The 19186-nt window shown below is 40.0% G+C and overlaps 1 protein-coding gene across 3 annotated transcripts in view; it reads right to left on the bottom strand.

The window, feature by feature from the left end:
* ATXN7 (ataxin 7) overlaps positions 1–19186 on the bottom strand; it is an 86777-nt gene that overhangs the window by 10330 nt on the left and 57261 nt on the right. For all 3 annotated transcript variants that reach the window (XM_021537251.1, XM_077786161.1, XM_021537252.3), the window contains 2 exons: positions 1551–1803; positions 623–885 (listed from right to left, as the gene is read on the bottom strand). In XM_021537251.1, coding sequence (XP_021392926.1) covers positions 623–885; positions 1551–1803 — 516 coding nt within the window. The remainder of the gene's footprint in view (positions 1–622; positions 886–1550; positions 1804–19186) is intronic.

The following is a 19186-nucleotide window of genomic DNA, read 5'->3' as shown; positions in this document are numbered from 1 at the left end:
ATGACACAGGCAAATGTACAAATACAAACACACAATAAAATTGTACAAATGAATTTTTCTACACTCTCAGCAAGCTGAAATACAGATCTCAAGTCCACAAACACCTCTAAGTGACCTCAAAGGAGGATTTGATGCTCCCTATTAGGAGTAGAGATCACCATTATGGATTGTGACAAACAAATAGTGGGTTTTTGCTTGTTGGCTTCAGTGTCAAGAACTTTTCTACCATTTTACTAACACCTAAAATATTTGTGTTAAAAAGTGTAAAGAGCAGACTGGGTTTCCATTTTGGAGTTTATCAGGTGCTAGTTTTTCTGTTTTCTGTGTACATTTGGACCTTCCATATAGAAAGAAGGAAACTAAAATCTTTAGAGATAGTAAAAGAGTAAAATTTTAAAACTATCAGAACTGTCAGGCATTTGAGATCTGTACAGGTTTTTGAAAGGAAAAGCCAATTTCAAGGTGTTTGCATCCTTAAAGTGTAAATTATAGATTTATAATTTTTAAAAACTCTTACTACAATTTACAGTATTACAGGAGTTTTAATTTACTTCTGGAACTTATTTCCATATATATATTTCTACTAAAGGGAATATAGCTAATAATAATTTTTAAAAATTACCTGACAATCTTTTATGTAAAAATTTCCTATTATTCGTATTTTCTTCAGGTTTCTTTTCCAAAAATGGAGGCACAGAGAGAAGACCTTTACCATTCAGTATCTGTCCAGGGGAAGGCAAGGGTGGCTTTGGTATTGAGGGACAATTAAGGCCAGTCTTTATTGAGGAACTCACAGTAGTAGAACAAGTTGGACCAACAGCAGCTTTCAGTTGGGCACCATCTATCTTTGGATGAATCTTTTCCACTTTGACAGATGGAGTCATACTGTTATTTAGGAAAAACAAAGAGAAAAATTGAAAAAAAAAAGCTAAAATATGTTATTATTTAACAATACTATGATCTGTTCCCAATATAAATGCAAACTTTCCTCCTACTATCTTTCTAACTTTCACATTTCTTATGATACTCATAATCTCTTCTGTCCTTTTCCCCCCTGACACTTCAGAGTATCCAGGGACTTCAGAAACCATTATTTTCATTAATGGACAGAGAGCATCACTGCAAACTGTCCAAAGCAACTGCAATAGACCCATTATGTCCATGGGTCTATTGCAATGGTGAGAAATCACCATTCTGTAGCAGTAGATTTTACCAGCACTGCTGTTATCTCACATGTGCAGGTCAAAACCACCTGAATCAGAGCTAAAACTCCCTTACAATCAAAGTATGCAAATTACATAAAAGAATTAGGAGCTTCTAGTGAAATGACCTTTATTCAGGGTGATTTAAGATGCAGCTTTGCAAGAGTTCTTCCTCAATACAGATATCAGCATTAACTATCATCTTTGACTAGGCAGTGGGAAAGGATCTGAAGGAGTTTAAAATTATCTTCTAAACAAAAAACACTCTGAAACAAAAGAAAACTTTCTTGACATAGCAGTGTCTATGCAAGTAATGATATTTAATTCTCTTCCAAAAGACACACTCACATTTTGTCATGGGGAACTTTGCTGTGCTGTACCGAATGCATTAACCTGTTGTTTCCGCTGATCTGCAGCTTGTCTTTGGGTGATTTCAACAACTTGGAGTTTGATGATGATGCACTAGTACCTCCACTGGATGAACGACTGCTCCCACTTCCACTGCTACCTTTGTTTTTTGAAGGGAAAGATGAAATGAGGGAAAATACTGAAGAGGAGGGAGGAGTCAAAGGCGGCTTGCTGGAGGAGCTGTGTCTTCTTTCTGAAAGAGTGAAAAGGGGTTTTAAGCTCCCATATAGCAAGAATTTGTAAATATTTCATGTCATTTACTCCATTAATATTTTTCCTTTATTGGCCTGGGAGTTTCTCTGCCACACACAGAGGCTCTCTGTAATCCTTGAGGTTCCACTCAATGCTGGTCTCCAGAGGGTTCCCAGAATCAATTTGAGCTTTGGGAGCTGCACATCTCAGCCACTAAAGCTTAGCTCTCTCTCCATCTCAAACAATCAGCTCTGGACTCCAGACACACAAAGCCAAGGGACCCCTGTCCTCAGGCCAGGCAAGCTTAAATACTATATTCCCTTAAGGGATAAGAATTATCTGTAAGTATGTCTCCTAATTGTCAAAATTATATAGAGTCCAACATTTTCACTTTTACTTCACGACAAACTTCTGGTATGATCTACCAGACCTCCAGTATGGAACACCTCTGAGAACATCAGCTCAAATATTGAGCTACATCGGGTTTTTTTGAGCATTGCTGGCTTTCTTGTTTCTATTTAGCAGCAGCATCAAAAGCATCAACATATATTCTTCTACAAAAACCTGAGTATCTGAGTATCACTGAATGTGGTTTTTAATTAACAAAAACCATGAAAATTTCTATGTTGATAGCACCATTTCCAGTAAAACAGTGTCTATTGTAAAGGTAGTTCTTTAGAACCATGAATTTTCAAAACACCTGGCAGCTTCCAGCTCTGCCTACACAGGGAATGGACCGTGTGCTCACTGATACATTGGACACCTGTGATTCCTCGAGGAACTCTGTAATCAACACCTACTTAAGAGACACTTCTGGCAAGCAAGGAAATGAAAACCACAGATCTCAGAGGCACAAGAAAGAGGTCTCTCAGGGGAGTGCAAAGGCAGTGGTAACACCTCTTTTGCAGCCAGGTATTGTTAGAGGTGCCCAAATCCACCATGATCAATCTCAGGATCACCTTACAGATTTTGACTTGAGTGAACTGTGGAAGCAGCAGGCTGCTCATGACACCACAAATACAGCCAAGAGTGACAGCCAAGTCCAGTGCAAACTGTGCAGAAGCCTGTAGCGCTCTGGGAAATGTAAATTAGTACATCTGTGTTCTGCTTCTATGACCTATTTGGAAGTAGCACTTGAAATGTGTTAATTAGCTTAGAAAAATAAAAGTAATGAATGAATATAGAGCTTGGACTAAGAAAGAAACTGAACCAGCTCCTGCGTGTTTCTCTGTTTAACTGCAGAAATGGGTGCAAACTACCTAACAAACCTTCTGCAAAATTTTCCAAAATATTTATCACTTCTGAATGGGTAATTATGAAGAAGTGGAGAAGTCAAGTGTGAAATGCCCGACAAAAAAACCCAAACTAATTCAGTAACTTATCACCCATCTCAAGGAACAACTGCTTTAAAATTGTAGTATTTAAAATAATTAGTTATCAAAATAATCCACTTAGTTTTCTAGAACCAGCTACCACTACAGAGTCTGTAAATGAAATATTTTAGCATATTTATGCTCTAGTAAATGCCTGTGTTTCTAGTATGACGCAGTGCTTATTGCCAAATGGCTTTTTATAGCAATGGCAAGCATCCCTGAACAGCTCTGTTAAGTTACTATTTGAGGGCCATTAGAGTTCACTGATGCTACACCCTGTGAGATAATGAGAAACATTACTCAACACTCTTGCATATTCTGTATATTTAGAAAATTCAAAATCCAAGTGCTTATGACAGTTACAGATAATCTCCAAGAAGGCAGTGGATGACTAATGCAGTCCTTGGGAGTTTGTTATGATGACGTTTTCTTTCTGAAGGAAGTGAGAGTATTACTTTCTTGAAAAAAAAGCAGATGAAAAGAAGAAGGGACTAGAATAAAACTGACAACCTCCTTGCATTACATCATTAGGAAGAAATGAGACAAAATAGTAATCTCAGCTATTTATCTGGATGATAGGAAAATTTCTCTTCTGGCAACTGCAAACAGAGATGCTACGGCTGTTTGCACAAATGTTCAACAGCACCAGGCACAAACAAGAAAGTTTAACAGAAAGTGTTTTAAATTGGTGATAATAATAAAAAAAAAATTACCTAAGAGAACTAAAGCTAATGGCTGATCACACACAAGTTTACAGTCTACCTGTCAGAGAGGATTTCCATATACAGACACACACCCCCAGAAAAAAAACTATCAAACCAACTTTTTCTAGAATTCTGGGACAATTTCTGAAAGAGATATCGTAACAGTGCAGGGCAGTGCAATCTTCACTTACCACTTCTGTGCATAACCACAACTTACGTTGTCTATCAACAAAACAAGACGAATTTTCAGCTCATTTTATAACCTGCCTAGACCTATTTTTTCTGTTGACATACATACAAATTGAGGTAGGGTTGCTACTACAATTTGCTGATATTTTATGTTTAAGTCATTTTATAACATTCATGGCTTTAAATGAAATCTACTTAAGAACTGTTTTGCAAACCATGTGATGAGCACTGAAGTCTCATCTTAATAGAGAAAGCTTATATTATTTTTGAAACCAGATGTGTTAAGAATTGCATATTTGATCTAATGAATATAGTTACAGACAGACTGCCACAGTTTTTACTGGAAAAATGACTACACAAACTGTCACTGAATAATTAAGACCACCATGCTTTTTATGCTAGCATATTACAATAATAAATTCTGGTAATCTTCTGCCAATTTAACATAGTTCCCATTTGTCATTAATTCTGTCTCAGTCCAAAAACATTAAAAAATATAACTATCTCCAGGTGTTCAGTTTTCAGATTTTAACGGTTGGCAATCACATCCCCTCACATAACTCTTGAGAGGAAAAAAAATTTTTGTCATGATTGCTTATATAGCATATCAAAGTGGTGTTTCCATTTCTGCAACCTGTGTATGACGATTCTAAACTCTAAAATTCAGGGGAAGGAGGGGTTTTATTGTTGTTGTTGCTTGGGTTTTTATGATGATTATTTTTTTGTTTGTTTTGCTTTTTAAATATCAGAAAAAGTAAGTTTTGGTTTTAGACAAGAAAGCAGAAAGTCTTCCTTGATGCCACAGCACTGGAAAGAATCTGATCTAAAATGACAGCTTCGTTCAACACTAAACTTTAACAGATAAAACTCCTCCTTAAGCACCTTTGCATTTACAAAACAGGTTTGTGACACTATGGAAAGGGGCTGGACAGAGTGAGAAAGCTGTGAAAAGACAGATAGCATCCCAGCAAAAGATGTCTCTGCTCCAGGACCAGGATAACTGTGAACTATGAACTTGGAAAAACACAGCATCTCTGTGCTATAGCTGAGCATCAGGCCAAAGGACATAGGACTTCGTGATAAAATAGATATTGATAATATAGATCTCTTCCAGAGCTTAAAAAAATCTTTACCTGGCCCTTAGTGTGGCTGCCAATCTTCTTGGGTTTAAAAAGCCTATTTTCCATTTTCTATTTCCTACTAAACATGCAGCAATCTTTGACAAAATGCAAAAAAGTAACCTGGAAGGGGCAGGAAAAAAAAAAGAAGGGGAAAAAAAAAAAAAAAAAAAAAAGAAAGCTTCTTATTGTATTTGGCTACTACTGCTTATTCTTCCATAAGTAATTAAACAGTCAGACTTTACTGTGATTCATAACTTATTGCTATATTAAAGAACAGTACCTTTTATAGAAAAAACGATTTGATTTTTCATAAAATGTCACTTTCTTTGCTGCATGCTTAGAAAAAAAATTAATTTAAGAGAAACAATAATCTTGAAAATTTTCAAGACATTCCTCCCAGGTTTATGCTTATTTCCCAAAAGCTAGCAAGTATTTTGTGCTGTTCATTCTCTCTGGGCATCAATTAATAGCTTTGGGCAGCACATACAAGATGTACAGATCATGTTTCATAAACCCTTTTTTTTTTTATACTGACTCCTTACATAAGTACTGGGCAAAAAGTCAAAGTGCCCTGTGTCAGTTCTGGTGCAGCTGCAGTAAAAACAAAGCACACCCAGAAGCACCCACACAAGTTTGGTTCAGCTAGAGATGTTGGAATTTCATTGAACATTCAGAAAAAGAGTTAACACAGGTTAAGACTATTGTGTAGAATAAATGTAAGAGTACTCCTCAAACTATAGGATTAGATGTGTATATTGAAACAAAGCATGAGAACCTCTTTATGCTTAAGCAATTGTTATTTCATGTCTGTATTACAAAGTATAAGCACAGTAATTGTGAAACTTAAAAAAAATTTGTCCTTTTCTTGATCATACTGAGCTACTGTGTGTCTTGTCATCTGAGAAATTTAGACAGGCATATTAAAATAAACATCTTCTACCTGAGGATAAAAACCTTATTTCATTCCTAGAATAAATGGAGAGCTATTGACTCGGCGAGCTAATTGCCTTGGTCTTCTCATTTCTCCAAGAAGCTCAGATCCATGACATGACATCAGAGCATAGACACTGCTATAAGAAGGGCACCTCAATAGCTCCAGATTTTACTTAGCAAGCAACTAAAATCCCTTTTGTAGGTCTAGTCCACCATCACTCTATCTCACCACAACAAAGATAAAAAGAAATTAGGTCCATGAGGATTTTGCAGGAGAAACTGGGAACTAAAACAATCACAGGCATAGCAGGCAAATTACTCTTCCTTTGCTGCCACCCTGGCAGCGTGCAGCTGCTTAGTCTGTGCAGGAGCTTGATCTGCTGCTCGCTCACTTATTGCTGCTTCATTATCCTGCTCTAATCACGGGACCTAGATACCAAGGATTCTGCCTTAATCTTCCACTGATGTCCCTTTAATCATGCCATCAATTCTGTGCACACTCTAAGTCAGGATGAGGTCGCTCCAACTGTGTGGTGTTTGATCTTACACATTTAGCTGAACAGAGAGCAGCTGAACAAAGCCATCTTCACTTCAGCAAGAAGGTTACAAAACAGAATATTAATGGATCCCAAGCAACCAGTATGACAGACCAGTGAGGCCTGATGGGCACCAGTACTATCTGTCATGTCCTGAGATGCTTTGTCTTACTGTTTCATAAAAAACCCTTGGTTTGCATCTGGCAGCTGATATTATTAGTTTATCAGTGTTAACAAAACCACAAGAAGAAACCAACTGACAGTCACGTATGCTTGTGGCACTAAGAAACAGCCATATATAATATCTTTTGAACAGATAACGTCCAAGCAATCCTGAGGCAACCTTTTGTCTTCCGCTTCCTCACTTGAGAAATATTCAGCACAGTAAATTTATAGTTTTCCTAGACATTTATTTTAGAGAACTAAAATCCACTCACAAGTGATCACTGTGCAAAATATGTTCAATAAAGGTGTGTTAAATTATGCATAAGCAGGGTCAGTTTTGTTGCTGCCATTGAAGAAAAGAGAGGGAGAAATGGAAAGTGATCATCCACACTGGTAAGATTCTGAATGCCAACTTCAGTACTTTGAAATATTTCAAAGAGGAGATAATTATGTAACTACTTTGGATAAATTATTGTTTTTACGGTATAATTACAGCATAGCCAGGATGGGTTTTAATTCTCTAGTAACATACACTACCTGGGTAGGAATGCCATCTCCTCTATGGTACATGCTGCAAAATGGCCCCAAACCCAGCACACCTCCCCTGACAGCCAAGATTGCCACCACAGGAAAAAGAGTTAGGAGCAGATTCCAAACACAGTTATTAAGAACATGACAATAAAATAATGTGCTTAAATAAATAACTTTCAAGTATCTCCCTTTCCCAGCTGCTGCCCCTCCACAACCAGTTTTTTAATTTTTCCTTATTTGTTACTAATCCTTTCAAAACCTCTTGTATTCAGCACATAAGTAGTTCTGTAATCAATTTCCACTGGATTTAAAATTCCTCTGTAAAATACATGGGGTTTCCCCTAAGAGATGTAAAATAGCCTTTGAAGCATCAAGCATAGTGCCATCCCAAGCCTGCAGACAGACTGGGGTTTTCTGTGTTGTGTAGTGGCAAACTGGCATTAAGGACACTCCCATCAGGTTTGCTTGAGCTATTCAGAGCCCCTTCAGACCAGTAAAACTCTAAAGAACAGTGTGGGAAAACTGATAGAAGCAGGACACTAAATGATTCATGGAGCAGAACCACAAGCAAAAATGGAGCCAGGGAGATGAACTATTGGAAAGTCTCCCTTCATCACCCAGAGAAGGATGTTCACCCATCCTCCTTGCTCAGGTAAACTCAAATGCACGGGCTTTAACATCCAAGCCAGAACTTCCGTTACAGTTCCCCAGTGAAATGTGGTCATTAACTGTCCTGTAAATCTGTTAGGCATTGAAATACAAATATGGCAAAGTTACTATGGAAGAACAGTAGGGTGTCTTGGAGGGTAATGGGGCCATGGAGAGATTATAACATCCACACTATCAACACTAATCTCTGTGTAGCCTGTTGATGACATGACAACTGCACTGATACCTTCACTGTCTGATTAAAACGCAACTACTAAGTCATTCTTCCACTATTGAAAAAAAATCTTATTTAAAATAACCTTCAGAAAAGCCACAATGATGACAAACAAGAGCATCAAACAGAGGTAATCAGTAAAGATCAGCAGTGCCTCAATATGCACCGAGGGTCAGCTTTGACACTCTTGGTCAGCTTTCTCAAAAATACAAGACAACAGTTTTCCAGCTGTTTATGTTTGCCCTGAATGACAGGAAAGAAGAGTTCAATTTTACAAAAAAAGTATAAAGCAAATTCAAAATACATCACCCCAACATTATTGCAAAGTTTAATAAAAAGTTTGTTAAACAAAGATTAATAAAGAATGGTGTGTTGAAAGATGCAAATAAAAAAAGGAAGAACCACCACCTAATTCCTGCTTTTCTCTCTCTCTCTGCCCACTCTCTACCCAGAAATTAGATTGACATCTCTAACACCATGTTCTTCCTCTTCAGCATCAACAATGTTCTTGAGAGGACCTTATCACATAATACAATATTGTATCATGACTTCAGATGATCTCACCTATCCAAATGCCTACCTGGCTTTCATCTTCCCAATGCTTCTATTCACACCAGATTGGGAATTAAATGTTTTCCTCTGTAGCTATTTCTTTACACCTAGCAAACTTTAAATGTTGTAGGTTGACTGTCAGACTCAGTTCTGCTACAAAAGAAAAGGTGCTGACAATGCAAATTTACTTAAAAGCTGTTCCTAAACCAAAATACAAAGGGGGCTACCACTAACTCAAAGTTCTGAAGCTGGGTATAAAAGAAAGGCCTTGAAATGGAAAGCTCTCCACACAAAAGAGATCAACAAGAGGGAATTGACTTTGTTTTGAATGTAGAAATAGGAGGAAATATCACAGGGTGTACACGAAAATAGTGATGTCAGCTAAGGAAATCGCATTCTTTGAATTTCTCATTAAGAAACTAGAGGATAAATACACACTGAGCACAAATATTTTTCTTACGTACTGCATGACTAAGTAGTGACATCCACTGCTATGATACAAGAACTTTGTACAATTAAAAACTAAAATATAAACACATACGTGGCTATTTGAACCAGCCAATTACAAAGTCCCTCTCTGCTGATGAAGTGAGGAGGAAGCTCCTGAGACTCTCTCTGAATGTCACACCCGTGTCTCACCTGTCTCTGTACCTGCACACCTACAGATATGACAGCCACGTGCTTCCCTTTGGCAAAGAGGGAACCCCACACTGAGGGGCAGTGCCCACCTGCAGGAAAAACTCATCAAGAAATGAGAACAGCACTGACTGTACAGCTCCCTCTTTCTGCTCTGAGGTATTAAGCACAAAATGTCTAACTCTTTCACAATGGAAAAGGACAATAGGAAGCAAATCAATGGTATTGCAATATTTCTCATATTTCCAAAATTTGAAATCCCTTGAAATGTAAACATGCATTTTGCAACATCAATGGAAAGTAAATAACACGGTTTCTTCTTTTAAGTAAAACCCTTACATTACTTTACCCCAATCTAACATTTTTAGGCATTAATAAGTTTTGAAGGACAAAAAAAAGATCATTGCTGCTTATTTCATTATCACTGATCAATCACATTGGCATGAAACAACTGTTTTCACGTTTAAAAACACTGACCACGTTAACTTTACACTAATTAAAAATTTACTGCAGCAAAATCCTAGGGAAATCACTAATACAGTCAAATGAGGGCAGAGACCTACTGTGCCTGCACAATAGTGTCTTTCAAATTAAATATTACCAGCCTTTTCACACTTCCTTTTGAAAGAATACAGCAATGCTGTAATTAGGATGTGCTAACTAGAATGTTTGTGCAGTTTAACCTTTTAAATGAAAAACACGACTGCACTTGACACATGCAGGTTGTGCATTTCCCATCTCCTCCGGAGCCCAGACCCTCCTGCCCACAGCCAGCCACCCGCAGTAGAGTGTAACACGAGTGTGTTTGCCCTCTGATTTATACATCACACGGCTGAGCACGCTCAGAAAAACAAGCTAAAATGAACACACTCTAACTAGTTTCTTTAATTAACATTTTGATTAACAGCTGCCAATTTATCTAAGGGACTGGCAAGACTGCAATTGGCTGTTTATTGTTTGATTGCTATTTTATTTTTTTTATCTTGCCAGTCTCTCCATCTGAGCTGTGGCTTTTGGGGATTTTCAGGTTTCTGCAGGGAATCAGCTCAAAGCATCGTCCGGCCCTGTCGGGCAGTGCAGCGCTGAGGATCAGAGCTGCGGGGTTTGTCCCTGTCCGTGGCCAGCTCGCTGCCCGCCTGCTTTTGGAGCCGTGCCAGGCGGCTCCGGTGACATTTCAGAAGGGCTCACGGGGCCGCCTGCCGTGTTTAATCCCGGGCTGTGGGATTTTCCACGCCGCACACAGAGCTCGCTGAGCTCCGCGGGCAGCGCCGCCGGCCGAACCCGGGCCGGGCTGGGGAGCTCCGGGCCGGCCTTGGGCACCTCAGGCTGGGCTGGGGAGCTCCAGGCTGGCCTTGGGCACCTCAGGCTGGGCTGGGGAGCTCCAGGCTGGGCACCCAGGCTGGGCTGAGGAGCTCCGGGCTGGGCTGGGGCACCCCAGGCTGGGCTGGGGAGCTCCAGGCTGGGCACCCAGGCTGGGCTGGGGAGCTCCGGGCTGGGCTGGGGCACCCCGGGCTGGGCTGGACACCCAGGCTGGGCTGGGGAGCTCTAGGCTGGGCTGGGGCACCCCAGGCTGGGCTGAGGAGCTCCGGGCTGGCCTTGGGCACCTCAGGCTGGGCTGGGGAGCTCCGGGCTGGCCTCGGGCACCCCGGGCTGGGCACCCCGGGCTGGCCTCGGGAGCTCCGGGCCAGCCTCGGGCACCCCGCGGCCACCAGTGCCCCCAGACCTCTGCCCAGCCCCGGCTTCGCCCGCACGGCTGCTGCCGGCCACTCCGGAGGTGGCAGCGGCTCTGCTCGTACACAGCCAGGCTCCCTGGATGCTCCTGCGATTCCCACAGAGAGCTGCCAGGCCTTGCCGGCGGCTCCAGGACAATTTCTCCAGCAAACCAGCCATGTCACCGGCCAGCGGGCACCCACGCCCCCAGAGCTGCAGCTCCCTGGGGCACAAGCCCTGCCACCCCGGCAGATACTCCTGCTGTGCTTTTCCAGCAGCAAAAATTCACTCTGCTATTACTGGCCTGAACTTCCAGATGTGTCTCCACATCCTAAGGCTCCCCGCTTTGAGATCTGCCTGTCAATGTCTGATTTCCACTCAACACCAGCACATGGACAGTAAAATCTAATTTTTACCAAATGATTAATTTCTGGACCATTTCCTAAGTAATCACTTATAAAAATTACAGCATATCTACTGACAAAAGAAATAGGAAAAACCAGTTTGTGGCTTTTGCTCTTTTTTTAAGTTACCATAATCAAAGCTAAAATTTTTGGTCTTCCCTCACTTATCAAATTACACATAAATTCATTTTTAAAACCAAGCAAATTACTTTTCCACCAAAATAAGAAGTTTGCCAAGAAGAGAGGCAGCTGGCTTGTACAAACACCTTTGTGTATTAGCATCATTGTGTTATAATACTTTCCTTCATTAAGAAGGTTTAAACAGAAGAAGGGAGTACTATTTCAGCAGACTGGGCTTTGTTAGTGTTGGGTGTTTTTTCCTTTATTTAAAGAAACTTGAAGAAACCTGGAGGTTACTGCTCCCATTACCAAGCTTAGAAATTAATACTAAATCCTAAACCACAGATACTAAATACTAATGTTCCCATGTCTATGCACTCAGAATACCAGACAACAACCAGCTCCTCTGTGGCTCCAAATTTCAAGAAGTCGACAGCTCATGTCACCTACCCATTAATTGTTAATGACAACTGAGGAATACAAAGACATTTCCTCAGATTATACTATTTGTAAAACACTACTCCTTCCACCACTAAAATTAGTACCAGAGGCATGCATGTTTTTGGAGGATTTGTTTCTACTATACACTCCTCTACTTCACACCCATAATTAAAACTGGGTAGTCTCAAAAAGATTTTAGTGGTTCACAAAATTCTTGACTTCAAAATACTATGCGGGGAACCAACACTGATGTATTTGTTAAAAACTAGAATTCTTAGTCTTTGATTTGGCCCATTCTTATTTTAAGGACAAGAGGGCAAATAAGTTTTATTTTGTTGCTTGTTCCACAGATAAACTGACCAACACCAGGCAATGTAATTCCCACAAGGAACAATGCAGAAAGCTGGGTAAGAGTGAGGACAAAGAACCCAACTGCTAAGAAACCCCAGCAGCTGGGCATCAAGGCAGGAGCTGGAATGGAAGGGAGAGGCATGACGGGACACTCACACAGGGAGAGAGCAGCCTGGGCTCATGGGAAGGCACACAATGGCACAGAGAATACGATGGGATTTTTTGCCTGCTTATGTTCTAGCAGGCGCATATATGCCAACTGCCTTGATCCAGGCATTTTTACCTACTATTTTTCAGTGTCTAAAGGCTTCTGAGTAACATTATGCAGTAAATATTCATAAGGTTTCACCTTGAAATGCATTGTGCATGTGGTACAGTGAAATCATGCGCTGCCAGTGTACTGTGACAAATGCAAAAGTAATTTTACTTAATGTAGCAAAAGCAATCCATTATGTAAGGCAATGAAATTAGTAAGTTCTTTTCCTGGTACTAAATATTACAAGAGGTTTTATTATCAACAATACTCAAAGCCATTGAAAAAAATCCCCAAAACATCAACAACATTAGATTCAATATAAACACTCACACCATCAGTTAATACCTGAGTTCAGAAGGCTAAAATTAGCCCCACAGGCTGTGATAATGCACTGTGCAGATCCACACACAAAGAACACCCACCTGCACATGCCGCTCACTCCCAGGGAACGAGGCTGCAGAGAGGAGATTCCTGCTCTGGCATCAGGACAGGGCAGGATGGAGAGAAGCAGTTTGATTTGAATCACTGCAGAGAACCCAATTTCCAGGTCTTTGGTGTTGCACAATCATCCAAGAAGGACAATTTGAACTGTGCCAAAACCATTGCAACAGAAGAAAGTTTGCTTCCTACCACTTCAGATAAAGAACAGCATTGACTCCCTCTTTTTTTATTTTCTCACTGAACACATGAAACACAAAAAGGTATTTATATAATTTGTGATGCTATCACTACACACACACATACAGTAGCTCCCTTGTATGAATGAGCACTGTAGAATGTCAAGAAACTGAAAACAAACAAGTAAGAATAAAACTGGGGGAATAGAGAGAATCCAGAAGTTGAAGTATCCTGCACATTTTGCATTTGCCAGGAAAATTGATTTAAAGAATAAAAATTCTCCAGCCAGTCTTTTACTTGCATTACATTTCTTGTCTAGTTTTGTGAAGTGAGATAAATGCAGCTCTATCACATCTCCTTCCACTTGTCTACATTACAGTGGTCTGTATTTCAAAATTAGGCTGATTGTAGTAAAATTGAAGAGCTGGATTTGAGATGGTGTCCTCCCAACCCCTACTGGGAGATGTTCTGAAGATACTGGTGTTTATCATTAACAATAAAAGCAGCATTCAGACAGCAAAGGTAGGACTTCTTGGTACTGTTACAGAAGGAAGGCAGGAAGATCTTTGCTGGCTTGACACCATGAGCACATTCCAGCCCAGTCATGCACATGTCTTATTAAATTGGTCAGAAAAAAAAAAACAACAACAAAACCAAACAAAACCAAAAAAGCAAAACACAACAAGACATGAAAACTGAAGCTATGCCTGTGCACAGAGCAGGAGGTGCTGCAGTGGGAGAGTGATGGCAAAACACACAGGACAAAGCCACAGACAACCAGGCTTCACTGTCTTCACCACATATTAAGACTCACTTCTCCTTTCTCAAAATTCAGCTAACTCAGGCACCAATTTCACAACCACTTTAAACCGGCTGCTGCGAGCTAATACTGCCACAGGCAAAAAGCATTCCTGCCCTCTCCCCCAGTCCTGGCCACTCAGCCTGAGCCTCTGCACCATCTGCTCTGTCCACAACAAAGAGCAGAGCCATTCGCTCCAAGGCCTGACAGTGTCACAAACCAAATGCCTGCTTGTGCCAAAGCTGGCAGTGAACTGAGCGAGGACTAGCAAGAATTAAACTGTGATTTGATCCCAGGGAGAAGGCTGCAGGCGTAAGAAGTGGGCACAGAAATGAACTGCATTAAGAGCTGCAGTAATGATAAGTTTGCCAGTTCCTAGAAGCTTTGAGGGGTACATTAGAAAAAAAAAATCAGATTTCCAAGGAATTTCATCTGATTGATATCAATAGTGCATAAGCTGGGCTTGCTTACACTGCAGCCTGCTTATGTTTACATTTAGTACTCTCTAAGATGATTTTGTTGTAAATATTTTGCTTTAAAGAGATTGTTTGGTTACTGGCTACTATTATTATTCTTCCTGGAAGGAAGAGAATAATGGGCCTTGAGCCAACATCAAACATCTTAAAGTTGATCAATTGAGGACTCCAGCGTGGTTACTTAGAAAATCAACTTTGCTGCTATGGGGAGTGCATGAAAAGAACCCCTCAATTTGCTACATGACACCACAAAGCCAGCCTTAGTAAAGAGAAGCAAAAAAAAAAAAAAAAAAAAAAAAAGGTAGTGCTACTCCGTTGTATTTGGAAACAAGTGCTCTGAAGTACCAGCATGAATTAAATTCCCAGAACCTCCAGAACCACAAGGCAATGCATTTTGAAATACGTGGATTTTTTTCTCTAGCAGCTGCCACTTTGGAGAGTGTTTTACATGCCGCAGAACAAAACAAATATATTGGGCAAGATTACTGGTTTTGATGTTTTCTTTTCCAAGTGAGCAAGTTAAGAAGTTCCTCAGGTTTCAGAAAACTGGAGCGAGTCCAAGCTAAAATAGATGACTTAGTACAGAGGAACAACTTGACAGGCTTGTTGGTGCACAATCAAGTGACAGCATTTTATGCCTTAGTAACAACTCCACTTACACAACGTGCTTGTTTACATCAGAAAAACAAAATATAACTGCTACTCATGCAGCACATGTGTACACATAGAATGAAGGTTTCTGTACAGAATTATGTCATTTCCAGGGACTAAAATCAGGAAAGGACATCGAGTCCATTAGATTTCAAGTGTACAACCACAGCTATTGTGACTCTCTGCCACCTGGACAACTGGGACAGGGCAGAGGAAATAGCAAACAGTCCAGGAGCTCTGCAGGGTTTTCACCACATCCTAACTATCTGCCAACTCCAGCCTTCCCTGATATGTTCTTGTAATCACAGAAAAACAAGATAAGTATGGCCTTAAAGGCCAGTGCACATCCTCAATCTGAAGACAGACTAATCCTACAGAGATACAAACTTGGCACTGACCAGTTCCTAGGTGTCATTTTCTGTTTGTGGCAAGCAAGATGTGAGCATCAAGCCTTGCAATACCACAGACATATATAAGTTTATATAATTTCTATGGCTATTAAAGCAGTCCCAGGTATTTTTAGAAGCTAGCTGGTGGATTGCTTCATGACCCACATTGACCTTTGGTCAAATAGTACATGTCACTGTGATGGGGAGGGGACTGAACTGTGGCAGCTTAAAAACCTTTCCTCTGACCTTAGAGGCCAGGAGAGAGCCAGTGTGGCATCTCTCCAGGCATAGACATGGTTACATGTGGCTTGTCAGAGGCTGCAAGCCAAAATGAAACTGAAGAAAATGAGCGCTAGCTAGTCCCATGCCAACAATGAGCAGGGCCAGAACTTTTACAGAGTACAATAGGGCTTCTCATTATAATCATTAGAAAAGTGAAAGAAGTAAAAACAATTACTTCATGAAGCCCAATACAGCAGAAAACCAAAATGCTTAAGAACTCAGGTGACAACTTCAGCCATACACTGACAAAGAAGCACAGCCAATTTTCCTCTTAGCAAGAAGAGCCATGAATTCCATGCGAATACCATATGTACCATCACACAGTGATGAACAGTGTACATCACATAAAAATGACAGCTCCAGCCCAGCTCTACAGATAATCTACAAACATTGGCAAGTTTTAGGCTCAAAGGTGGAAAGGTGCCCTGAAAGGGGCACACCTTCTACCTAATGCACAGAATTCACCACAATGCTCCACAGAAACCAGGGCTTTTCCAAGAGCCAGACATGACAAACAGGTTCTTTGCAACCAGCAGGGTCACATAGGGAGGACAAAACTGCTGCTGGCCTGGCAGAGGGAGAAAATCCTGTGGGGTAAAAACATAAGAAGATGATCTGGCTAAAAGGGAAGGCTTCCTTTGCGAAAGCTATTTCATACAGAATTGTAAATTAAAGGTTTTCTGACAATCTTGCCAAACAACAAGGCAAAACTCGGTTATGTAGGAACTGTTTCAACCCTGCAGGAGCCTGGTCTAATTGCATCCTTTACAAAGCAGTGCAGAGGGTGAGAGTCATACCAACCTGGGCAACTTGTTATTGAGGGAAGAGAGAACAGAAAATAGGACAAGAATCTCTTGACAGTGGTCCTTCTTTCTCTAATGCAATTCGGTGAAACAAAACAGGATTGCTACCTTTGTGGCCAGCAGCACTCTGACACAGTAGAACTTGCAAAAGGAACAAATGTTTTTCCTACATTTTTTGGTATTGTTGAAAAGATTAACCTGCTTCCCAGCTGCACAACAACTGCAGGAATATCTACACAAATTATAGTAAAAATAATTATTTTCTATACAAACACTACATGACATATTTATTTCATCAACAGGAGATAAGGTTTGGAAGTACTTTGGCTGTTACTGTCTGAGATAGCTAATGATGGCCTTGTGATAATAATATTATCACAAGCTTAAATAAAATTACATATAATATTTATCTATTCCTGTTTATTTTCTACATTTTAAAAAGATATTTTAATTGATCCATACTGTTATGGAGCTCTCACAGAGTTGGATAATGCAAGAGCTAATCAAAGACTACAACTGAAAAGCTGTTTGTATATTTGTTACAGTAGACACAACACACCACTTAGAAATCTGAACTGCCTTTCAGGCCATTTATATTACTTGGATATAATTATTTAGTGTGAAACTGAATTAAGCTGAATGAGAAGCTTAAAAAGGTGGCATTAATTGTGTTATTTTGAAAGTGAATTTGACCCTGCAGTTATTTTTTAACTTAAAAAAAAAGCCATGTAGTTATTGATTGCTCTAGATCAATAAACTTACAGGTTTCATTGTATAGAAAGTGTTATAAACTCCCTCTTCTGGTTTTATCTTAAAAACACAGTTTCTAGACTTAAAAGTGTATCATATGTTAGTTTTTAAGTGTATCATATTCTTCAGAAGAAAAAGACCCTCAAGGCAATATAATGTTTCTTCTTAAAAGTCAGCAAACTGGTGATCAAAACCAAATAAGCAACAGGTAAAAACTACTTGACATAATGCCTAACTAAAGTAAGTAGCGGCTACTTTTTCGCTGTGTCTAAAACCAAAATGTTACAGATTTCTTTTAATTTGGTAAGAACTATATTGTCCTAAGTCTTTCTGAAAGCTTGACTCATGCCTAATGCCTGGTTACCATTCAGTGCACTATTGCTGTAGGTGAGAATATAGATTTTAAAATGACGTCTACTTTTCCAGAGGTGGCAGGTGAAGTTCCTACAAAACATTTATGTTTTATGGTGGTCTAGCATGGATAACTTTTTTTGACCGAGTACACTACACCTGATCTTCTCTGGGGGGCATTCTTCTAATAGTAAAAGCTGCTGAAGGCTACACATACATCTTACTGTCTAAAAAAATATTATTCACACTATAGGAAATGAGAATTATGGAATAACATTAAGAAGTCCAAACAAACAGTAAAAGCAATGCAAAAGAAACCAAAAGATGATATTACTAAGTGCACACACATGTATATATCCATCTCTTCCCTTGATGCTCAGTGCCTAATAAAGCCAGGAGATGTGTCTCAAGTAGGACACATTCTTGTTACCCTCACCCCCCACTAAAATGTGCAAAATCCAAGAACATCACAGCATTACACAAACCACATTAATAGTATTGCTGCCAAAATATTGAGAGAGGAAAAACTTGTGAAAAGCTTTTGTTTGTTTTGCCCTGTTTAGCCTCTCCTCCTTTTTACCACTTTTACCCCTTGTTACAGAATAAAACCAGCACTGTACCCACTTCAATCTCCCTCCTCCAAGGTAATTTTGTCCTACTTTCCTTATTTAGCTTCCTCCTTATTGTCTTTATTTCTTTTCACATGTATTTTACTCAAGTTTTTGTTTTACATTTCTCTTTTTAGCTATTCCCTGGTGTCCTCTCTTTCCCCTCCTCGGACATACACACAGACTGCAAACCACTTAATTCCAGCTATGCTGAGGCAGCCCTGCCAAAGCTGCCATCCCCCTGCCTGCCAAAGCTGGGCACCCCTGCCCCAGGCAGGTACTGCACAGCCAGCTGTACTGGGTGCACTGGTATCTTTGCAAGAAGTAATGTCAATGATGGTTACTGATGGGGATTTCCTGTCTCACCTATGAAGTTTTGCTTGCAGAGAAAAAAAGACCATTCCAAACACTGCAATTGTTCAAGAGTCAGATGCTGGGATGAGAGGATACAGTCTGTCTAACCGGAAACTATGTACTTCAATGGGGGGTGGAAATAGGTAAAAAAAACCCAAAAAATTATTTTCTTCATGACAGTTCAATAGTCAAAACAATTTTACAAGCTTCCCAGAATACTTATCCCTGGAATCACAAAGCACTGTGGTATTCACTGAGGTTTGCAGTTCTTGGAATAATCCAGACAGTTCATGAGAACTCACTTCTCCCCAAAAAACAAATTAGAAAGTCCTTATAAATAATTCATCTGCATGTGGTTACCTTCTGAAATTAAACTACTACTAACCCCACCCTCCAAC

The sequence above is a fragment of the Lonchura striata genome, chromosome 12, assembly GCF_046129695.1.
Source record: "Lonchura striata isolate bLonStr1 chromosome 12, bLonStr1.mat, whole genome shotgun sequence".
NCBI lineage: Eukaryota > Metazoa > Chordata > Aves > Passeriformes > Estrildidae > Lonchura > Lonchura striata.
This window is presented reverse-complemented; position numbering and strand designations above follow the sequence as displayed.